The sequence below is a fragment of the Pavona decussata genome, unplaced genomic scaffold, assembly GCF_977016875.1.
Source record: "Pavona decussata unplaced genomic scaffold, jaPavDecu1.1 SCAFFOLD_53, whole genome shotgun sequence".
In the NCBI taxonomy this organism is placed as follows: Eukaryota; Metazoa; Cnidaria; class Anthozoa; order Scleractinia; family Agariciidae; genus Pavona; species Pavona decussata.
In genome coordinates this window covers 84,969-109,472 of record NW_028145475.1, presented here as the reverse complement: position 1 = coordinate 109,472, position 24,504 = coordinate 84,969, and the positions used below count along the sequence as shown (strand labels likewise).

General features: G+C 39.5%; 3 protein-coding genes across 6 annotated transcripts in view; 1 reads left to right on the top strand and 2 right to left on the bottom strand.

The window, feature by feature from the left end:
• Nucleotides 1-7,782, top strand: part of LOC146480253 (adhesion G-protein coupled receptor D1-like) — a 34,050-nt gene extending 26,268 nt beyond the window's left edge. For all 4 annotated transcript variants that reach the window (XM_085109429.1, XM_085109428.1, XM_085109426.1 and 1 more), the window contains 7 exons: nt 578-680; nt 1,462-1,612; nt 3,049-3,133; nt 3,997-4,063; nt 4,989-5,071; nt 5,621-5,750; nt 6,909-7,782. In XM_085109429.1, the coding sequence (XP_084965555.1) occupies nt 578-680; nt 1,462-1,612; nt 3,049-3,133; nt 3,997-4,063; nt 4,989-5,071; nt 5,621-5,750; nt 6,909-7,100 (811 nt within the window). In that variant the 3' untranslated portion in view covers nt 7,101-7,782. The remainder of the gene's footprint in view (nt 1-577; nt 681-1,461; nt 1,613-3,048; nt 3,134-3,996; nt 4,064-4,988; nt 5,072-5,620; nt 5,751-6,908) is intronic.
• Nucleotides 7,783-9,747: 1,965 nt separating this feature from the next.
• LOC146480252 (melatonin receptor type 1B-A-like) lies at nt 9,748-12,730 on the bottom strand. Its single transcript, XM_085109400.1, has one exon. It carries the CDS (start codon nt 12,568-12,570, stop codon nt 11,482-11,484), a length of 1,089 nt encoding a protein of 362 aa, XP_084965526.1. The 5' UTR covers nt 12,571-12,730; the 3' UTR covers nt 9,748-11,481.
• Nucleotides 12,731-13,556: 826 nt separating this feature from the next.
• LOC146480251 (melatonin receptor type 1B-A-like) lies at nt 13,557-22,560 on the bottom strand. The gene is made up of 2 exons (XM_085109398.1): nt 20,603-22,560; nt 13,557-13,611 (listed from the first exon to the last, which is right to left on the bottom strand). Exon 1 carries the CDS (start codon nt 21,749-21,751, stop codon nt 20,660-20,662), a length of 1,092 nt encoding a protein of 363 aa, XP_084965524.1. The 5' UTR covers nt 21,752-22,560; the 3' UTR covers nt 13,557-13,611; nt 20,603-20,659.
• Nucleotides 22,561-24,504: the final 1,944 nt, after the last annotated feature.

The following is a 24,504-nucleotide window of genomic DNA, read 5'->3' as shown; positions in this document are numbered from 1 at the left end:
AAAGAAATACACTGCGGAAGCACAAATCTACTGAGGTGAAAATTTTCTGAGAGATCAACTGGGGAGCGGATTTTAATGTATGTACATTACACCTGCGGAGCAACATTACTAAGTGAGGGTCTAAAAGGGTTTCAGTCTTAAATTGAGTTGAGATAACGCATCAGCAGTAGGGTAATAACGACACTATGTGTCCAGCTTTTTCGACGCATATTCAAAAACTTTTATTCTCTAGAGACTGCTCCGTAATAATTTTATAAACATTGTCAAACATCGATACCATAATTTATGCACTCAGCTGGTAGGAATTTTTCAACTGAATCAACCTGAACTTTGTCCAGATCTTGGAATGAGAGAATGACTGCAACACGTCATACGTCTTATAGAGTTTTCGTGCGCCCTGTTCCCAACTACAGGGCCTTCTCACTGGCTAGAGAGTTGTCTGCAAGCCTTGTTTCTGTTTAAAGGGATATTTTTGATTAGTAATATTTTTGGCCAGCCCTTATACATGCAATTGAGTAGACCCATCAAAGTAATTTCTGCCTGATTCATTCAGTTGTTGCTTTTACACCTTCACTAGAAATCTAAATGCAGACGAAAACCAGATAAGGTTCAACTTAGCTGTATCTATCGCAGTGGCACAGCTTGTCTTTATTTTGGGAATTGACGCAACACAAACTAAAGTAAGTAATAAAAAATTGATGCAAAAAAATAGTATCACTTGAGAAAAGGAAAAAAATATAATCTCAGTTTTATTGGGCATCCAAGATATACGCACACAGAATGACTGTCTCTGATCATGAACATCGGTACTATAATCTACAGACTTTGATGACAACGTATTATGGTCTAGCAATAACAATATTTGGTGCGAATATATACTCTCCGTCTGTTCAGATTGCTAAACGCTCTTCATCTTTGAAATTTTAAAATAATAATATCTTACATGGCATTGACAAAACTCAACTTTTGAAAATTGGGAGACATTACTGGGGGAATATATCATTTGTTATTAAAAACTGGATCATTGTATAACGCAATTCCAGGGATTTGATTGCCTTAGCGGCCATGGTATATGAGCCATTATCAGCACGCCCGAGAAAAAGCGACCATTAAATTATCTTCTCGTTGTTCTTGCAAAGCGAAATCAGCAAGATCCAGCAATATTTCCTGATTGTTTTTCATAAACAGTTATTCCATTCGCGACTCGTTGGCAATCTTCCATCAGCTCATATCCTTCGCGTGCACGTGGAATAATTGTTAATAGTAATAATTGTTGGGGGATATTGTGGTACGTAATGCGTTTTGACCAATATCAGAAAAAAAGAAAATATTATTTTGATCTGTTAAAAGTCATGGATAGGTATAAACCACTGCATAACTTTCGTAGTGTTTCCCAAATCAGTGGCATGGTCTGTAATGTACTCAAGCTTACTTTCTGAAGTGCAAACTTTTCTTTCCCAGGCTGTTTGTGCAATAGTAGCAGCAACCTTGCATTATTTCTTTTTGGTGTCGTTTTGTTGGATGTTGATCGAGGGACTGATGCTGTACTACAAGGTGGTCAAAGTATTTCAGGTTGAATTCAAGATGCGGCCTTTCTATGGATTTTCATGGGGTGAGTTGACAGAACCAGCTTAGCGTCCAACATCCAGATGGTAACTGCGTTTTTCATTAACATACCAGCTATGAAGTTCAAAACTTCAATAACGGGCGCGTGTTGTACGCTTTTGTAGAAAGTAAAGAGAACGGAACACGCAAGCGCGCGTGGAATTACATCCCGCGATTGAGGAAACTCGACGCGCGCGAGGGGTGAGGGGTAGAAAAGAATAAATAGGAGATGTAGAGGATATTGCACGGCGGCGCGAAGATATGAATTTTGTCTTCGAGTGGTAAAAACAATATTTTACGAACGAGCGCAAAGAGCGAGTAAATTATTGTATTTAGCGCGAGAAAATAAAATTCATATCTCCAAGCCACCGTGTAATTTTCTTTTTATTATATAGAGAAATCTATCGCTGGCCATTTTCCACCGAGTTTGCATAAACAGCCGTGAAAAAGCGGAAAATGACGTCATCAATATCCTCACGGCACTCGGATCCCGGATGGAGTTTCGTATGAATTTTACGAGTGGTGTATTTTTCAGTAAAACACTCGTATCTATATCATAAAAATTCGTTTTTTAGCTGTGCAGAGAACTAACAACAAAAGGGCCAAAATGCGCAACAGATGTGCACAGCCATTATTTTGCCAAGTTTTAAAAAAATTATATTGTTACGTTCTTTTCGCCGCTGACGTAATAGTTGCTAAAGACAAGGTGACTAATAGTTGCGACGACAATGGTCCTTAAAAAACAGACAGCATGGATAAAAATCCATCAATCGCGAGTCACGAATCCACTTGACCTGATGAACATTTACAACTATAAGCCTATAATCTGCTGACGTCTGCAAAGATAAATGAAGGCAGCTAAAACGCAAACGTTTGTTGCGTTTTTGACGTTCTAAGAATTCGTGTATTACGTTAAAACGCAGTAGAATATTTAAACAACTTGGGAAAGTAAAAATGGCACCTCAAACAAACTTATCACATAGTTCCCCACCCTCGTTTGGGAACATGGCCTGGAACGAGATACCTCCTACTACAAGGTGACCTTGGCTTGCGTTTCTAGTTGTCGTAATTACGTACGTTTTTAAGGGATGAGGGGATTGCTCTCATACCCAATCCCTTGCCTGAAAGGCCAGAGTTTTTTGGGGGGGGAGGGGAGGGAGGGGATGTCCTTCCCTTAACCAGACCATTCCGTTGTATGAAGGTACCGTCCTTTACCTTTTGTTAATTGTTCTTGGCTGTAGCCATTGTGGAACTAAATTGTGTGCAGAGGGTTATAACAGGGACGTACGACATCTTACTTTGTGGTAGAGCGAATAATATAACTCCCCAGTCGCAAAAGAGCACCCCATCGACACCAACAACATTTATAACCTTATGTTTAACTCCATCGCATATGTACTTCAAATGTGCAAAATAATCATAAGTTGTTTTCTTCCACTTCAGGTTTTCCTGTGCTAATGGTTTTAATCTCGCTAGTGACAACAGCCTGTTCTGAAAGTGGCATTGCGAGTTACACAAGTGACCGTTTGTAAGTTTATAAGCCCTGGCTGCCAAGATTTAGACCTTGATTCCAGTTTACCAGAAGTGTAACGTTTCTTCTTGAATGGGATATCAACTCGTCACTCAGTATTATCCCCAAAATTTGGCCCGTAAGATAATAACTTAAATGGTTGGTAAGACCATGTAGAGGTTTGTTATCTTGCTTTTGAGTAGATTCACATGCTTCAGTTAAGTGGGTTTTGCGCGTAAGCAACCGTCATTTGTGTGCCGATCAGAGCGGGGCAAGCCACGGCAAGATGAATGCCTTTTCCTCGCCTGTCCCATTCCTGTCGCCGACGGGCTTCTTACAGGCTGTGTCCATTGACTTTTGGAGTTCGCATCCGAAGCTCCTAGTGGCTAAATCGCAACACTGTTTTGGCTTTTTTCTACGCGCCGCCATTTTGGATTGTATGACGTATTGTGTGCGTAAAAATAGCTGGGATTCTTTACAATAGTGGAAGCCATATGACGTCGAAGTGGTGCAAGGAACATTAAAAAGCGAAATATTTGATAAACGCGTAATCTTTAGTCTCACACTGAAATATTATTTTCATGTTTCCCACAGCCTTTTCAATTTCGACATTATTAACAAAAGTTCAACTTAAATTAATTTCTTTCAAGAGTAAAGGATCCTTTCAAGTGTCCCTTATCCATTTAACCTCAACGTGACTTAATTACGTTAGTCCATATTTGATATCTGGAAACAGAAGCATTCATAAATGAAATATGTTGGCTCCCTATACGCGTACAACAATCTTGCAAACCACTTACTATCCCTTACATCAGTTGAGATTGCAATGGTTCTTATAACGGACACTACAGCACTTATTTTTTGTTTTGTTTTTGCTCTAGCTGCTGGTTGTCTTTTTCGAATGGCTTTGTTTGGTTTTTTGTGGCTCCTGTTCTTGTGATATGCCTAGTAAGTTCTTTTGCTTGATTTAACATTTCGGTCGTTTTTTTTTTCGTAAAAGAACATACTGCTCCACAGCTTTATTTTTTATTCATTTGCCACTTGGTACAATTTACAGTAGGAGATTATATTATTACTATGAAATTTTGTTTTACGCCGTCATTGTCGTTTGAAAAAAATAACGACTTACTGTTTTCATGTTCAGTCTTTCAGAAGTGAATCTATGAGATTTCAAAGTAATGACTAAATGTATTGTCTTTCCTTTTCACCTTCTTTGTTTGTTTGTTATTGTTGTTGTTTTTCTGCCATTTTTGACCTAATCCTATTTATTGCTATTTGCAAAGACTGTTTATTATCGAAGTGAGCCCTCTCGATGTGCGTTGTCTCTCTTAGGGCAAACTTTGCCAACAAATGAAAAAAAAAAAATGAAATTATCAAATGACCTTGAACAGCACATTCAACACCACTGTAAAGTAAGACTTAATAACTTTTATTTGAATACGATTTGAGAAGTCATAATTTCATAGGATTTCATCCAGAGATTAAAACCTTACAAATATATAAAGATCTTGCAAGTGCAGTACATTCCGAGCAGCACCATTGGAAAACAATACAATACACAACCGTCATCACTAAATAATAACACGCACTCGCATCACCAAAGTAAATCACTGCACTGGACATGTTTGGTCACCGTTCCGGACTCATGCAGGCTAGTTACAAGCTGCTAAAGTGAGAGCTACCTTGTACAGCATGACTAATCAGCAAATTTGATTGCCAGTCTCATTTGAGGAAGAATTTTATCCACACCATCAAAAGTAAGGCGCACATCAGGACGTCCGTGTGAAGGTTTCACGTCATGCTAGAGAATGGTTTAAAGCGGCCGTTTAATTTAATGCCATTGACAACTATTCTTTGCCTTTCTTTTTGTTAGTTAAATGCATTGGTTCTTGCTCGAGTGACGAGTGAATTATTTACGATGCACCCTACGAACAGTTCAGAGAGCAATAAATTCAAGTAAGTGTTCCTTATTACCAGTGTCTCTGTTATACCATTCTCATAATATTCTGCTCAAAAGAGCGTGACCGCTTGGATAAGTAACTCACTTTATTGTTCTGTTACCTTTCGAGAGTAACCTGTTTTACACTTGTGTGCTCAGTGACCTGGTCTTTGAGTGGAAGTGAGGGTAGCATTGACTCTGTTTTGATACAAACCTCACTGCTTTTTTAGACAATGTATCAAACACTCGAAAGTGTGTTTCATCAGATATCCAAACACCTCGAAGTCGTTTAAAAAAACTCTGGTGTGCCTCGTTTTTTCAACCTTCTTCTCAGTGTTTGGATATCTGATGAAACACACCTTCTCGTGTCCGATAGCTTACATGAAACTAGTTAGCATAACAACAGCACAAGTTTCATCTGAAAAGCAGTAAGGCTTATAATGAAACAGTCATCTCCAGCCTCGCTTTTACCAAAGGCCACGTTACTGAGCACACAACTTTAAAATGGGCAGCCCACTATTGGCCGCTACCTTACAAAGGACGTACTGGATTGCTTGTTCTTTCAGACGTGTGTTGAGGGCGTGCTTGGTGCTTTTCCCATTATTAGGACTGACCTGGGTGTTTGGTGTGTTGAGTGTCACTGAACCCATTGGACTGGTATTTCAATACTTGTTTACCATCTGTAATTCACTACAGGTAAATTAGTGCGTCTTACAGTTTTTTCCTACCGGTTGTAGCTTGCACTCAATTTCTATTAGCAGTTTTATTAAACAATCAAACGTACGTGATAGAAAAGTACCTGCAGCTCTTAATGATATGTACTAGTAATAATCAAAGATTATGGAGTGCATTCGATGATCTCGATCCTAGGCTCTCTCTCCTTTGCCATGTCATCCCCCCCAGCAAAATCTGCGGGGGATGCCAGATACGTGTCCCATTCATTCACGGTCCCATACAACCTCGACTCCAATCTGTGTTAGGAGTGCGTTCTTTCTACGCCGAACGCAATCATTATGCCTAAGTTACCAAAAAGTGTAAATTCCCTGTTAAAAATTTATGTTGACTATAAGAGAAAAAACGTAGCTTAAGATAAGCAGACTCTACTGAGGGGAAGATCTCGGCGATTTTTCCAGATTTCCTCGAAATAGCTTCAGTTTTTCAATTGGTTAGGACGACTTTTAAATCAAAAGAACACTTGGACATGTTAAATATTCCATCGTTCTTAAAAAAATATCCCTTCTCAGACCAAAGCGGTGTGTTCAACATGACACAAGTATGAACACTATTATTACATTTTTCTTTATGAATATTACATTTTTGTTATTTTATGACTGAGCAAAAAAAATATCATCGATGATCGCCGCGTGGGGCGCTTTCGACGTAGCTGATACTAACGGTATACACGGGGGCTGCATACACGAATTCCTCCTAAAGTAAAATTAAAAGTAAATCACTTTATTTTAGCGTCAATATAATTAGCGCAGAGCACTAATTGGGGACACTTTCCAGATCGAATTGGAATTTAGAAATGTTGGTTTCTGAGGGAAGGGGAAAACCGGAGTACCCGGAGAAAAACCTGTCGGAGCAAGGACAAGAACCAACCATTAACTCAACCCACATATGACGCCGGGTCCAGAAATCGAACCCGGGCCGAACTGGTGGGAGGCGATTGCTCTCACCACTGCGCCATCACTGCTCCCCCAACTTTAAAGTCTAAATATATCCCCAAAAAATTAGATGTTTTCCTCTGAAATAACTTAGGGTTTTCAGCTCTTAACGTCAAGCCACATCAAAAACTCCTCGGGACTTTATACTCTGCACCTTAAAATAAAGTCCTGTTATTTATAACCGCAGGGATTTTTTATCTTCCTTCTTCACGTTTTACGAAGCAGTGAAATACGCGCTACAGTAAAGAGAAAGGTACAACGTTGGGGAAGCAAAAGAAATACCAACATTGTGCCTTCGTCAGCTGTACCAACAAACTGCAACAGTTCCGATGCCAGGCAACAATTATCTGTATCAGCAGGACAAGAGGACACATCATAACCGAAACCTACCAGGCTTACCATCACCTCTTCTTCCTAACTTCAATTAAGCAGGAAGAAAATTTAGACAGACTCTAGAAAGGGCAAAGTATTTACTCGAAGTTATTTACTAACCTTTGTAGCAAGTGTTTCCCATGGGTTTATCTGTGTGTTAGAAGGACTGTGTAATGAACATAATGCATTTCATTCCTTGTGCGTTTGTATAAGGAATCTTGATACAAGAATTACAACATGGTAATAATCTCTTGGCGTATGCTAGCGTATACTGATCCACGTGAGGGGCCTCGCCCTTATATTTTCCCGAGTAAGAGACCAGATGCCGATCACAAACTCGTTCCCAGGGGCTCTGCTCTTTCCGTACCGAAGAGGAGAGATCCTGGGAACGAGGTTGATACAAATCATTTTATCTTATGCTCTTTGTTACCTGGGGAAGATCCTGTAGCCATTCTTCAAACCAGCGAAGACAAAGGAGACGACTGTAATACAAATTGTTAGAGCACTAGTCGGGTGTCTAACCAGGGGATCAGCTCTGCCTTAGTCAGTTTACAGGAACACGCTGATTTTGTTTTTCAATAAGTCTTTACTTGTTTTTTAAGTTGACTTTACATTTATAACATACCGTAAACTTTATTTATACTCGAGGACCTGGTGCTTATTAGGCTCCAAGCTCAAGCAGTTAATAAGTCGAGTTTAGAATAACTAACAAATAAAATATAACGAATGAGCAAACAAATAAATTAAAATTGACAGGTTTTACAGTTCAGTTCGTTCAATCTCCCACTTAGAACTTCTCGCGTTGCTTTCATGTTGGATGGAGAATGATTGACAACTTACTGTCAAACCCCTCATCAACTGCTAATGTGCTCTAACGTAAGCCTTCGCATGATTGGTTGGTATCCAAATTTCTGATATGTTCCTTCCCTTTATTTAACAAGGGAACAGTGATTTTCTTTTGGGATTTTCTTTATGTAATGTTTAAAACACGAGCAGCAGTGTTTTATCGGGATTTAAAACCACGAGGCGCAGCCAAGTGGTCTTAGACCCGATAAAACACGCGCTGCGAGTTTTTTGAACGGCTTCAAACACATTCCTGGAAAAGCGTGCGTCAAGAGAGTTCATAACAATGATGCTTTTGTGAACGTTGGAAATTAGCATACGAGAAAAACGTTAAACACCGCATACTAATAAGGAGGAGGTTTTATCGGGTTTTAAATACACTGCACGTGATGTTCTATCGACCATTTGATAGGTCAATGGACTTATAAATTATTAATGAGTTTTTGAAGTTTTTCAAAACGTCCAGCCAAAATAAAGCAACGGGAGGAACATACAAAGTGCAATGAACATTTACATCGATAAATGTTATACATTAACAATCGGAAATATGTTAAATATCAAATTGAAAGTTTCAAGCACTATCAAGCATAGTGGCTATATAACACAACGACATTCCAATAAGAAAGGCGGTGCTAGAAGTCCACACCTATTTCCATAAATTACAGAGTATGTCTTTACAAGTTTCAGTGCCCTAATTAAAAGCACAGTACGTGGTCATAGAAAAAAAAAAGGATTTACACTGACAGATACCTTCAAATGAAAAAGCCTTCTGATTACTATTATTTAAATATTTTAAGTTCGGTTAAGAATAAATCTAAGTAAAAATATCGGCTGGTATAAATTCAGTGACAAACGTAGTAGAATGTTACTAAACACGATAACAAAATAATAAATAAGATAAGGAGAATAGCCATTTCCAGGTGCTAACTACCTATGGGTTAACTGGAGGTCAAAAACAGTAGAATAAGGCATGATTTAATGTAAACAATCCGGACATTGTTATCTGGGGAAAATCAATTTCAAGAATGCTTGATTAAAAAATCAATCTTCCAAGAAACAGTCCACCTGCTCGTACCAAATTCATACCAGGAGAAAACAACGTTTAATGCGCGCTAGGTCAGTACTTAACACTGAACCTTTAGTAGAATGGTGAACCATTGAACCATTATACCTTTTTAATCCCATTCCATAAAATTTTCACCATAAATAAAACACTGATTGCACCTTTTCCCAACACCAACCATAAATAAACTGAACAAAACCAAAGACAAAATAATACACTGAAGTGTGAGTCTTTACATTGCTCGTATTTTCATTGTTTAACAAAATGCAAATGATACCAACAAATGGCACTCAAGAACATAAGCTTGAAAAACGATCGATGTGGCATGCAAAGTGTTCTCCATCACAAGCTTATCTCAATGAAAAAAGGTTTGCATCATCTATACAGCTGTTTAAAGGCCCACCTATTTTTAGTGTAACTTTGAATAGCCAAAAACATATATGTATGGATGTAAACATCAAAATAATGGTTCTGTTTTGTGCACAGAAACTGGTTTAATTTATCTTTGGCTGCGGATGGCTAGGATGGAAACGGATTGCAACATGAAAAAATTAGCCAATTTTTTCAAGTTCCTCATATGCTGATCTTAGAAAATGGCTAACAACTGATTATAGTTTACTATCATTTCATATTTCACTGCCGGTGCTCTAACAGCAATTTCGTATTAGAAGACAGGTTCTTAGTGAGAAATTTGAGTAGTTTTGATCAATAGAAAGCGACAGTGCCCTTTAAAATGCACAAATCTCAAATCTCATTACACCTTAGAGCTTTGCTCCATACACTTTCGTTACCAAGGAATCAACTTCTTCGATTAAGTTTCTTACGTGTAACGTGTAACCAGTCGCTGGGAAGATTTCCTTCAGTGGAACGCGTCTTTCACGAAGAAAACGCATAAATGTCTTCTATTGTAAGCATCTCTCAAAGAAGCGGACAATAATGCATTTATTAAAATCGATATCTGGATCTTTGGATAATACACATGAAGAGTTTTGAATGGCTTAGCGGACATAGGATACCAGCAAATTCAAATAAAATCGGTATAAAATCAGCAAGATGTAGCAACATTAATAAAATAATTCTTCCACCCGCGCTTGGATATGGGATAATTATAGCCCCCTATCACGTAATATCCAACGCACGTTAGTGGAATAGTATATTGTCATTAATAAAACAATTCATTCGCCCGCGCTTGTTGGATATGGGATAATTATAGCCCCCTCTTCGTTGATCTCTATCATCTCATGTCCGACGCACGATGGTGAAATAGTATATTGTTAAATATTTACTTGAGCACCTGTGAACCAGCTGATAAACCAATCAGACTGTAGGTTTCTTCTGAGAATTTGACCTTCGACGAGTCGAGACGACGACGACCGGAAGTCTTCCAACGCATGCAGCGGCTTCTGCGCATGTCATAGATGTCGTCCACATAGTGTTGAGGACGTCAAAACAACCGATTTGCCGTCTTCGAGTGAACGTAAGTATTAAGATTGATTTTTCTCATCTTTGTGTCCATTTTATCATGTCTTATGATAAAATTTGCTAAAAGGAAACTTATTTTCTGCTTTTTACCGAAAGCTGGACGCAAATATATCCGTCAGACAACTCAGAGCTGAATTGCTCGATGGCGGCGGGAAAGAATCCGTGAGTGTTTTAGTTTGCCTTCAATGCTTATGACTGTATATATATATTTGTCCAGAGGGACTATATCAGTAAAACTAAGATTAGATTTTTACCGAAGCATTCTATCCTGGGTGCCCAGGCGTACAATTTGGGGCAGAAGTGACCGCTTAAAACGAGCTTAAAAGAGCATGGACACTTTCACTGGTTCTCGGGATTCTTCGATTCAAACTCTTCCGATAGAAGAAAGAATTCTTCGTCATTAATGGTATTGTGCTCAAGACTTAAAGGAAGCAACTCTCGTATTTCTTTAAATGACGCCATTTACAACTTTCAGAGCTTCGAGGTCGGGAGCTTGCTAAAACATTTGTTATTTGTTTTTCGCGCCGCTCGGCACTTGCTTAGACATTTGTTTTTCCCACCGTGAACGGCGTCCCCGGCCCAGGTCCTATTCGGTCACGCTCGTCGTCGCCCAGAGACTCGTCGAGACTGCTTGAGGTCCCTGATGATCTCTTTTAGACGACAACAGTGTCCTAACTACAGCTATTTTATTCGGACACTAGCCGAGTCGGCAGCTCGTGGCACACAATTTTTCTGCCACGACCAGCAACGCGCCGCATCTTAAGAATTTGAAGAGGGATTTTATTCGTTTATAGCTATAAAGCTAAGAACACTGTCTTGAAAAATAGATAAACACAGAAAATTATGCAAAGAACAAAACAGGAAAAAATGAATTAATTAAATAACATAAAACCAAAACAACAAAATTGAATTAATCGTCTACAGGATTTGAAACCCAACTCACCGAAACTCTACCAATAACCGCATGTTTTGTTTATCGGCATTCTTGCTATTGTTATCTTCACAGTGCTGCAATTTGATTAGTTCTCCTTTCTACACGTTTAGTTTTTCGGCGGTAAATGGAATTCCAGACTTCCCTTCTCAGCGCTCGGCAAGTGGTTCCATAAATGAATGGATTAATCGCAGAGCTCAGACTTAGAAAATAGGTAAAAACTAATTCGCCTTGGCGAGGAAACCGGGGGTTTACCATGGTAAAGCTGAGCTGGTTACACACCATGGCAGGGATCCAGCAAGTTAGAAATCCAAGCAATACGACAAATACAGTTTTGGTGATCCGCACTTCTTTGATTTTCGAGGCTGCTGGGCTAGCCGTTGGGTGAACGCTTCTTCTCTCGGTGGAGGTACCAGCGGCTTGCACTTGAAAATAACTGCTTCTTATCACTCTGAAAACTCGGAAATAGCAAATGCATATCACAATCAAGGGTACTGCCACATTGAAAGCCAAAAACAAGTTTCCGATGACCTGGGCTGATTTCTGCTGTTGGAAGGTTGTAAAGCACAACGCGCGTCTCGGGTCCAGGGTGATTTTGGCGAATCCCGCGGGATACGGGATGGACGCAATGCTAAGTACAATTGCTGCGTCAACTATGACCATGAAACGCGTCGCCAGCTTGCTGAACAGTTTCTTGTAGAGTCTCTGATAGGCGACGCAGATGTAACGATTTATTGCGGTGAAACACATTATGTGTACGGAAAATCCGATCAAAGGGGTAGCGATGATTCCTTGCAACTGGCAAGGGAAGCTTTTTACATCGAGAGGGTTCACATCTACGATCCATTTTCCTTTCATGAGTACGATTGTAGCTACAGTGTGAGAAAGGCAAGCTGTTATCATGTCCGTAGCCGCTAACGTAAGGATCAGAACATTCGTAGCGGTGCGAAGTCTTGGATTCCGTAGAAGAGCGAAACAGATTAGAAAGTTTCCACTGAAAGCTATGACAGTAATAAGCAACATGATTCCGGATTCAATAGCGACAAGATATTTTGGCCTCGAAGCAAGTTCGTCAAAATATTTCGGCGCCAGCCACCAATATATTTGATACAAATCGGTGTCGTTGGTCGGCGGACAGGTGGTTGAGTTCGTTTCCATCGTCGATAAGGCCACCTCTACTCTCCGTATTTGAAGTACTTCGAAGTGCTCAGTAAACGGATGTTTTTGAATGTTCAGTTTTTCACTCGATTTTTTTTGGGGGGAATATATAAGACCTGTTTGAAGAATTTAGTGTTTGTCAGCTCATCTAAAAACTGAAGCATTTAAAGAAGCCTTCCTTAAATGCAGAACGTGAATGGCAGAACGCTTTAATAACTCTTAGTATGCAAATTGTCATTGGTGAAACTCGCCTAAACATCTGCTCCAAAAATTTGGTACTAGGTTTAGTGTTAATTATGTCTATTTAAAGCACACCAAGTCAACAATCATTCCTTGCTCCAGTCGTATAGGCGTCAACAGTATAATTTTATAGCACGCAAGAAATTCCCGCTAAAAGGGGCGACTATTTTGTTTATATATTAAGACATTTTGATGTAGTTTTTTTTTTAATTTCTCCAACCAAATAAAGAATAGTAAAAAATATAAAGTTGAAAATAAAACACGATTTGGTTGAGTTTAACAGAGGCAGCTGAGCAAGAAAGTAGACACAATTATGTCTTACCCCCGCATGTCCAACACATTCATTAAACAACAATTACGAGGGTGGACATTATTCACACAATAAATTTTGGCTTGTCTGCTGAGTTTAGCAGAGGCAGCTGACAAGAAACAAAAGACAATAAAAAACAATAATGTCTACTCCAACGTGTCCTACTGTATCATGCGTATTGGAAATAGCTACCTTTGCCACAGGGAACCCAAGCTCAATATCAGAGAACCGTTGAATTATAAGGATTTGTATGGGAATACAACGGATTTGTGTAAAATGGTAGAAAATAACATCGTTTTGTCAATAAACTCAACTTACCCTGTTTCTTCTTGTAATTTCTTCGTCATTTACCAGCTTTTTAAGCCGATTCGAAGCGATTTCGGCGAGTTAGCGTCATTCGGGTTTCCACTGTTAAGTGTAACTCTATTTCAGCCATGCCCGAAGCGTGAAAGGGAATGAATCCGTTGAAATCATCCCTGGTGTCCCAATTCCTTCAAAGAATTAAAATAGAGATGAATACCTATCCTTCCAGCGCATTTCCGACTCAATTGAAGCCGTACGTATCACGTTTGCTAGAAAGATGTTCTTTCAAGTCGGCTCGCTTCTGAAATTTCGAAAGGTGCGCGGCCAGAACGCCATGAACACATTGAACGTTCGAATAGTACGCTGGGTAACAAAAGTTCCCTGGCACGGGTGGTCAACGGCCAGCTGTCCGCAGGCAAACAGATTTGTTCGCAGGGTCTCCTCGTGTCCTTTTTGTCAAGACCGCCAAGGGACCATTGTTTCCATCGACCAATCAAAATTACTACCGGACGTGTTTCCCAAATTTAAAGGGCGCGATCTATTCAACCTAAATTTCCGATACAGAATTAGACTTGCTTACAAGTCGAACTTAGAGAGCGCGAAGCGCGATCGTCAGAGCTCGAGCGAGCGACTTTGAGAAAGTCTAGTACAGAATCAAATATAACGACAACCTGTTGTCTTTTTTCCCGGAAATTTGGAAATTCCGTTTCATTGGTCATACCATTTCACCAGATGCTCAGCCCCAGTTTCTTACGGGATTTAAAAATTACACTCGCGTTTTCTGAATAAATTTGCGATAATTTCTATTCATTTAGTTTGTGTAATGTGGCCTAACTATCCAGGAGCTAACGTCGTAGGAGCGGCATTTTTATTTCTGCGTAGTCCGCCGTTTCTGTAGAAGTTGAACGACGTTAGCTCCTGGATAGTTCCGCCACATTACACAAACTAAATGAGTAGAAATTATCGCAAATTTATTCAGAAAACTCAAGTGTAATTTTTAAGAGCGGCTTTCCGCAAATATCGCCCGAAATCAACTTTTGCTGGCACAAGTCAAAAAATTGATTTAGCTCATATTTTGCTCATAGGTAGACCTTAGTAAGAAACAAAACGGGCTGTAGTTAGTTTTTCCAAATACGGCTTCCTTACGCGTAAACAAGCGAAAAACGATTTTCAGTTCAGTTGAGTTCAAAATTCGCTTCCGGTTGGGCGGAATTTTCCTTAACTTTGGCCGACCGCATATCAATCCACAGCCAGTCACGGATCATGAAATAACATCTATTGCTTTTCTAGGTCTTCATCTTTTGTTCTACGAAAAACATTCAAAACTTTGGTTACTTTTATGCCCGAAACAGATTTAGAACAACATGCTATAAATGCAAATTTTTAACAACCAAATTTTCGAACTGAAATACCGGCAATTTTACCCATGGGCGATAACTTAGATTATCATTAAATGACTTTCTATGGCTTCCCTGTGTACTTATCAATCATAACATCAAAACAAAACTTTGGGTAAATTATTTTAAGTGACCCGCAAGGCCTCGAATTTGTCACCTACCCAGTCGAAAATCTGGCATTCGCATTGTAAACAATGGCGTGACATAGCCGGTGACCGCGAACCAGGAAAGCGAAAAGAGAATCAAAAACTTACGTCAATTTGAGACACAAAGGTACGGAAACTAAGCTGGTACCTTAATGAAAAATCAAACATAAGTTTTGGCCATCTTCTTCATCTGTTCTCGCTCGATACAAGCATATTAGTGTGTCGACGACGAGGTTTTCAGTATTTCATGATCATTTCATGCACGTTTTAACAAGAATTTAGTATCGAATTCTTCATTGACCCGAACTGGGGCTATTTCTGTACTCTTACCTTCTGAGTAACAAAACAATCCAGTTTACGAATTAATAAACATTTCTTTTTTTTTTTTTTTAAAATAAACAACTCGCAAGCTACACTGTTGCGTGACAACCATGAACCGGAAGTGTCACCATAGTAAAGATTTATATGTTCGCGCAATGTCTCAATGTATGTTTCCATGGGGATACAGACGATTTTAAGGGACTAGTTTTCGTAACTAATGTCCGTTTGCTTCCATACTTTCACACTCAGAATAAAAACTCAGAAACGGGTACATTATATTCGAAGACCAACAAAGTTAAATCATTCGTGACTTAATATTGGTGGTTTTCACCTCACACATCGTCACGCAAGTAAAAAAATGAAATCCTCAACCATTCAATAGATAAAGTCAAGAAATTGATATGTTGTAGAAGAGTGATAGATAAACAACGCGTGAAAGCCACGGGGCTGTGCGATATCTCATAATCGAGTTATTCGAAAAAATATACCACGGAAAATTACAGAGTTTAGTATGGGACGCCATGTTGGTGCCCCGTCTGATGGGCACCAACATGGCGGCCGGAAACCAGCAAAAACATCTGGAGTCTACCTTAACTATTTCAAAGCCTTTCTTCTCTCTGTTGAACTTTCACACATTGACATAGACACTTCTATTACATGTTAGCTGATCAGACCTAAAAAAAACACGAGGCAAATCGATGTTTTCATGTACGCGACATGTTTAGAGCAGCAATCGCTTCTGTCACGCACTACGCAAAAATCTGAAATTCAAACTGCTCTATTTTCAAAACAAAGAATGCTATCCTGCTGAAAACAAGCAAGCCGATTGAAATTTACATTTTATTTTATGTGATGAAGATAAAAACCCGAAATTGTGTTTAGTTATGAATTTCAGTTTTTTATGACGTCATGTGAAAACCAAGAATTGTTGACACAATGTTCTGTTTTAGTTTTTTTTTCGTTTCTCTCCAGAAAGAAGTCCTTTCCTCTTTATCAGGTGTGGGACTTAATTAACAAACGTACCGACCAAATTTGACGGCCGAAGTAGCAATAAGGACATGCTACGGCTCCTACATTTGGTATTTCTGTGTCTACCTTGTCTCCTATTTATCCGGCAGGAATACCGTAAACTGCCGCGGCTTATAAGAGCTTATAAGCCCTGGAGCCCGTTTCTCGAAAGTCCCGGTAACTTACCGGGCCCGATAAGTGTCTTTGGTGATAAATGTTTCTCAACAGCTAAGCCCAAATCGTCATTGTCTTGATGTTTTCTGGCGTTGAAAACATGGCCCTCGTTCCCTACACCTTGAAAACCATAACATGACTTATGCTGGTCAATATTCTTTGTACAGGAGACCCTCAGGACAGCAGAGGTACTATCTGGACGTTGTTCTGTCTCTGCGAGTAAACGAACATGGCCCACCAACTATCGACTTAGAAGAACAGCAAACTTCGATGCTCGCCGTTTTGTTTACAGTTCCTGACTGTTTCTCTGGTTTAATAATAATTCAATTTATTCGGCATAGGTCCAACACTGCGACGTTAAAAAATCTAATTAGTTAATTACGTTCATCTTCACACAAAGAATATTTCAGGACCAAAAAGCGCAGCAAAATAACATTATTAATAACACGAGTATTGACCACTATCTTGGTTTCATTAATTTTGTTACGGTTTTTATCGTTACTACTTTTTCCCTTAGAAACGTTCAGAATTCTGGCTTATTTTTTGTTGTCGTTGTTGTTGGTGTCCGGTTGTGTGTGCGTGTGTTTTCTCACGTATATTTCACGCAAACGATGCAGTTTAATATATATAACAGTCGAAACTTTTAATCTGATTAATGTAGTTCAAATCTGCTGCGTTAAACCTATTTCTAGTTTAATTTATCGATGGCAGTGATAAAGAAAGAGGAAAAGAAATTTTCCAAATATTTGTTTTAACACAATAATATTCAGCCATAATAACGAATTGGACTCCGCATCAGAGCGAACGGATACTCTGGAATTTCCATCTATAAAAAGCAGCCGCAATATATATTGGTCAACTTTCGATCCAAAGATTTTTCTACTGCGAATGAAAAATGCTTTTTTTTTTCAAAAATGTCGCTTCATTTTTTTCTAATAAGAAAAACTATTTGTACCCGTGATAGTCTGTCACGCCATCTTACGCTTCGATCGCCAAATCTCAAGAAGATGCTGATAAATCTGAAGCCTAGCGGGCCAATCATTTTCATTTACCCAGAGCTTTGTTTTTATATTATGATAAATAGGTACACAGTGAAGCCATAGAAAGTCATTATAGGGAAATCTAAGTTATCGCCAATGGGTAAAATTGGCAATGTTTTAGTGCTAGTGTGGTTGTTGAAAATTTGCATTTATAGCATGTTCTTCTAAACCTATTTCGGACGTAAATATAACTTAGGTTTTAAATGTTTTCCCGTGAAACAGAAGAGGAAGACCTAATAAAGCAATAAATGTCATTTGAAGGTTAGTAACAGTCTGTGGATTGATATGCGAGCCGTCGAAAGTTAAGGAAAATTCCATCCCGTCGAAAGCGGACTTTGAGCTCAACTGAGACAAAATCGTTTTTCGCATATTTACTCGAAAGGAAGCGGTATATGGAAAAACTAACTACAACTCAGTTTGTTTCTCACTAGGGACTACCTATGAGCAAAATATGAACGAAATCGATTTTTTGACTTGTGCCACCACTTGGTCGATATTTGTGGAAAGCCGCTCTTAAATCCCGTAAGAAACTGGGGCTGAGCATCTGGCGAAATGGTATGACCAATGAAACAGAAAATTCCCGGAATTTACAGATTTCCGGGAAAAAGGACAACAGGTTGTCGATATATTTGATTCTGTACCGGAAATTTAGGTTGAATAGATCGCGCCCTTTAAATTTGGGAAACACGTTCGGTAGTAATTTTGATTGGTCGATGGAAACAATGGTCCCTTGACGGTCTTGACTAAAAGGACACGAGGAGACCCCGCGAACAAATCTGTTTGCCTGTGGGCAACTGGCCGCTGACTACCCGTGCCAGGGAACTTTTGTTACCGAGCGTGCTGTTTGAACGTTCAATGTGTTCATGGCGTTCTGGCCGCGCACCTTTCGAAATTTCAGAAGCGAGCTGACTTGAAAGAAAATCTTTCTAGAGTCGGAAATGCGCTGGAAGGATAGATATTCATCTCTATTTTGATTCTATGAAGGAATTGGGACACCAGAGATGATTTCAACGGATTTATTCCGTTTCACGCTTCGGGCATTGCTGAAATAGAGTTCGACCTTTCTTTACACTTCACAGTGGAAACCCGAATGACGCTAACTCGCCGAAATCTCTTCGAATCGGCTTGAAAAGCTGGTAATGACGAAGAATACAAGAAGAAATAGGGTAAGTTGACTTTATTGACAAAACAATGTTATTTTCTACCATTTTACACAAATCCGTTGTATTGCCATACAAATCCTTATAATTCAACGGTTCTCTGATATTGAGCTTGGGCTGCCTGTGCCTTTGCTTATTATGAATTGGCTAATAATTTTTTTGGTCCCAACAATTCTACCGGATGCTAAGAAATTCAAGCTTTCTTATTACGGTGGAATTACGGTGGAAACCTTTTAAATTGGTTTGTATGTTTTATGCAAAGACTGTTAGCAAAATGCACTCGAGTGAAAGGTGAAAATATAAATATCAGAAAATGAGAGTTATCCGGACTTTTGTTCAAGAAAGTAATTAACCTGTAATGCAAGGGGAAAATATTCCGCGCAAGGACGGTTTGTAACTTCGAGAATTCTCCTAATCGGTCTGTTCATTGCTCTTGACAAAAGAGGATTTCAAAGGGGGGAAGGGCTGCCCGGAACCTGAGCCTCTTCTCTACTTGAAGCCGGAACAAAAAGATGATCTGGCCAACTGGAGCCTTTGAGTAATACCATGGAGGCTGGGTCCAGATTAACGAAACTCTTCTGTATCTTAATTACTGTTTCTCAATGTCACTTTCAACAACCAAAAAACATATATGTATGGATGTAAACATCAAAATAATGGTTCCGTTTTGTTAACAATAACCCTAAAAGTGCACAGAAACTGGTTTCATTCATCTTTGGCTGCGGATGGCTAAGATGGAAAGGGATTGCAACATGAAAAACTTAGCCAATTTTTTCAAGTTCCTCATATACTGATCTTAGAAAATGGCGAAAAACTGATTATAGTTTATTGTTACTCAGAAAATATCATTTCATTTTTCACTGCCGGTGCTCTAACAGCAATTTCGTGTTAAAGAAGAGGTTTTTAGCCAAATATTTGAGCAGTTTTAACAAATATACAGCAAACTCTCCGCGACAGTGTCCTTTAAAATGCACAAATCTCAAATCCCATTACACTTTGGACCTTTGCTCCCCAGGACGACAATGCCAGCCCATACACTTTCGTTGCCAAGGAACCAACTTCCTCGATTAAATTTCTTAATATACTTCGCATGAAGAAAATGCATGGAACGTGTAACCAGTCGCTGGGAAGATTTCCTTCAGTGGAACGCGTCTTTCACGAAGAGTTCGCATTAATGTCTTCTATTGTAAGCATCTTTCAAAAAAGCGGACAATAATGCATTTATTAAAATCAATATCTGGATCTTTGGATAATACAAGTGAAGGATTTTGAATGGCTTAGCGGACATAGGATACCAGCAAAAATAAAATCAGCAAGATGTAGCAGCATTAATAAAATAATTCTTCCACCCGCGCTTGTTGGATATGGGATAATTATAGCCCCCTCTTTGTTGATCTCTATCATCTCATGTCCAACGCACTTTGTTGGATTAGTACATTGTTAAATATTTACTTGAGCACCTGTGAACCAGCTGATAAACCAATCAGACTGTAGGTTTCTTCTGAGAATTTATTGACTTTTCAGTCAGGAAATTCTTGTTCTTCTGACGATGTGGTTGTTCACTTAGCATAGTGTAAAAAAACTGACTTTAACACTTTCGCTTCCAATTTCCCGTTCATCCCACTCAAAAAAGAAATAAACTTCAACTTCCGTTGACACGATCTCTTTTACACGACAACAATGTCTTAACTACGGCTACCTTAAAATGGCTACTGGACACTAGCCGAGTCTGCAGCTTGTGGCACACAATTTTTCTGCCACGACCAGCAACGCGCCGCGTCTTAAAGGATTTGGTTGGGGATTTTTTTGAAAAATAGATAAACACAGAAAATTATGCAAAGAGCAAAACAGGAAAAAATGAATTAATTAAATAACCTAAAACGAAAACAACAAAACTGAATTAATCGTCCACAGGATTTGAAGCCCAACTCACCGAAACTCTACCAATAAGCGCATCTTTTGTTTATCGTCATTCTTGCTATTGTTATCTTCACAGTGCTGCAATTTGATTAGTTCTCCCTTGTGCACGTTTAGCTTTTCGGCGATAAATAGAATTCCAGACTTCCCTTCTCAGCGCTCGGCAAGTGGTTCCATAAATGAATGGATTAATTGCGGAGCTCAGAGTTAGAAAATAGGTGAAAACTAATTCGCCTTGGCGAGGAAAACGGGGGTTTACCATGGTAAAGCTGAGCTGGTTACACACCATGGCAGGGATCCAGCAAGTTAGAAATCCAAGCAATACGACAAATACAGTTTTGGTGATCCGCACTTCTTTGATTTTCGAGGCTGCTGGGCTAGAAGTTGGGTGAACGCTTCTTCTCTCGGAGGAGGTACCAGCGACTTGCACTTGAAAATAACTGCTTCTTATTACTCTGAAAACTCGGAAATAGCAAATGCATATCACAATCAAGGGTACTGCCACATTGAAAGCCAAAAACAAGTTTCCAATGACCTGGGCTGATTTCTGCTGTTGGAAGGTTGTAAAGCACAACGCGCGTCTCGGGTCCAGGGTGATTTTGGCGAATCCCGCGGGATACGGGATGGACGCAATGCTAAGTACAATTGCTGCGTCAACTATGACCATGAAACGCGTCGCCAGCTTGCTGAACAGTTTCTTGTAGAGTCTCTGATAGGCGACGCAGATGTAACGATTTATTGCGGTGAAACACATTATGTGTACGGAAAATCCGATCAAAGGGGTAGCGATGATTCCTTGCAACTGGCAAGGGAAGCTTTTTACATCGAGAGGGTTCACATCTACGATCCATTTTCCTTTCATGAGTATGATTGTAGCTACAGTGTGAGTAAGGCAAGCTGATATCATGTCCGTAACCGCTAACGTAAGGATCAGAAAATTCGTGGCGGTGCGAAGTCTTGGATTCCGTAGAAGAGCGAAACAGATCAGAAAGTTTCCACTGAAAGCTGTGACAGTGATAAGCAACATGATTCCGGATTCAACAGCGACAAGATATTTTGGCCTCGAAGCAAGTTCCTCAAAATATTTAGGCGCCAGCCACCAATATATTTGATACAAATCGGTGGCATTGGTCGGCGGACAGGTTGTTGTGTTCGGTTCCATCATCGATAAGGCCACCTCTGCTCTCCGTGTTTGGATGTACTTCGAAGTGCTCAGTAAACGGATTTTTTCGAGTGTTGTTTTTCCACTTGACTTTTTTAGGAATGTATTTAGACGAGTGTGAAGAAATCAGTGTTTATAAGCTGATCTTAAAACTGAAGCATTTAGAGAAGATGAATGGCAGAACGCTTTAATAAATCTTAGTGCGCAGATTGTCATTATTGGTGAAACTCGCCTAAACATCTGCTGCTATGCTTATCTTTAATTATATATATTTAAATCACGCCGGCCAAGTCAACAATCACTCCTTGGTCCTGTCTCAGAGGAGTCAACACTATAATTTCACAGCACGCAAGAAATTCACGCTAAAAAGGACGAATATTTTGTTTTAATTTCGATTTAGTTTTTTACAATTTTGCCAAAAAAACAAAGGATAGTAAAGACTATAAAGTCGAATATACAACACGATTTGGCTGAGTTTAGCAGAGGCAGCTGAACAAGAAACTAAAGACAATAATTTCTTACCTCCGCATGTCCAACGCATTCATCAGATTAAACAACTAGGAAATTATTCACACAATTAATTTTGGCCTGTCTAATCTGATGCTGTACATCCTACTGCGTCATGCATTTTTAGCTAATTATGAGATGGCTAATAATTTTAAGTTGGTCCCCTCAATTCTACCAGCTGCTAAGAAATTCAAACTTTCTTGTTACGGTGGAAACCTTCAAAATTGGTTTATATGTTTCAGTACACTCTTTTTATGAGAACGTTTAATTTTGGGGCTGAGCCTGAATGTTCTTATTCTTGTTGGAAATTTAGCCTGAAAAGTTATCTTTGATAGTATTTCAATAAATCTATGCGGACGTGACCAACACAACTATTATTTGGGTTTATTGGACAATATAGACTGGCTTTTTTCATGTATTATTTTATCCGTATTTATACTGTTCATTTTAAAAATATATGGTTGCAATAAAAATGTTCATAACTGACTCTCAGCCTGGGTAATGTTCTTAGTATGTTCTTTAATTTTAGTTAATCTCACAATCAACATTCTTATATAAAAGGTTCTTATAAAAGAAAGAAAACACAAAAACTCTTTGCAAAAGACACTCGAGTGAAAAGTAAAAAAAAAATAAATAAAAAATTGGGACTTACCGCGCAAGAACGGTTTGTAACTTCGAGAATTCTCAGATTGGTCTTATCATTGCTCCTGACCAAAATGGGTCCTAAAGGGGGAAAGAGCTTCATCGGAGCACCAAACCCGAGGCCGTTCCCTTACTAGGAGCCGGTACAAAATGATGACCTGGCTAACTGGAGCCCTTGAGTAAAACCATGGAGCCCTGAGGCCAGATTCACGAAACCTTACTGTATCTTTTAAGTACTGTTTCTTAAAAACAAGTAAATTGTTGACATAGCAGAAGACTTTGGTTCAGAAACAATACTTTAACATCTGAACTTAGGAGAGCTTCGTGAATAACCTGGCCCTGGAGTCCTTCATTTTTCGGTCCGAAGCCCTAAAGCCTTCAACCCCATTGGGACCATGTCAAAATGAAATTAACTGCTGCATGATGATACCTCTCACGCTATTCCATAACATTTGAACTTTCCAAGTGTGTGGAAACCTTGTTCAACCAATCCTCCCGTGTCCCCAAATTTTAGCACCCTCACAGGCAAAATGTGTTTGTCAACAAGGAAACCACTATCTTCTTTCCAGAGCCTTTCTAAATAGTCACAGTTATAATTCCATCCATCGGCGCACAAGTTTGTTATTCCACATGCGCACTTCTCACTTCCCGAGGGAGCTCCTCCCCAGTACTTCATCATCTCTCCATCACATGACATCCTCCAGGCGTAGCCCTCCCCTAGAAACCACGTGTTATAACATTCGTATTTAATGAACTGTTCACATCCTGCTGCCGGACCTTGGTGAGACTCGTCAGCTGCTGCAAACTCGCACCAGTGTATTTCACTTGGCGTGAATAGGAGCCCTTGGGTTCACAACCGTCCACTAAAATCCTGTCCTCACTGTCATGACTAACAACTGACACGCCAATGTGGTCACGCTCAGCTCTATCATATTGCAGTAAGCAACAAAGGGGTCGACTCCGCCAACGCCATCGGGATCAATCACGTAACTTCCGCTTATTCTTGTAACAAACGCCCTGATGATGCTGCAAGACTCGGGGTACTTGACAGTTACGTTAACAGAAGTCTGTATGGAATTTATTTCACTTGTCGCCCTACAATAATAACGACCTTGATGTGACCGCGACACTTTTGATATCATCAAGGTACCGTTATGATATATCATTATTCCAGAAGGCATAAACGAATGGTCTTCCATCGCCCATGTAACAAGTGGAAGGAAACCTGCTTTCGCTGTACAACTTTTCTCCAAGTACAGTCATCACGGCCTTTGGTGGGGAAATTTTAAACTTAAGTGGGGACAATACGGTTAGTTTAGCCGAGGTGAGTATTACTCCCAAGGAGTTCTGTGCGTAGCAAATGTAGATACCTTGATCGTGTTTAGACGCATTAGAGAATGTAAGAAGTCCGTTTCGAAAATTAACAGGTTTCCATGGCGGTCCCTTAGGGTCTGCCATTGGTACTTTTTTCCACCATACTCGAGGAACAGGCTGTCCTTTTGCTTTACATACCAGTGTAACGGTTTTACCAACTTTTGTGATTGTCTCTTTTGGTCTCGTGGTAAACACTGGGTTCGCTGAAAGGTGGAAATAAAAGCGAAGTGTCA

What these genes read in the sequence shown, in the direction of transcription:
- LOC146480252 (XM_085109400.1), bottom strand. Translation starts at nt 12,570, where the DNA reads ATGGAAACGAACTCAACCACCTGTCCGCCGACCAACGACACCGATTTG.
- LOC146480251 (XM_085109398.1), bottom strand. Translation starts at nt 21,751, where the DNA reads ATGATGGAACCGAACACAACAACCTGTCCGCCGACCAATGCCACCGAT.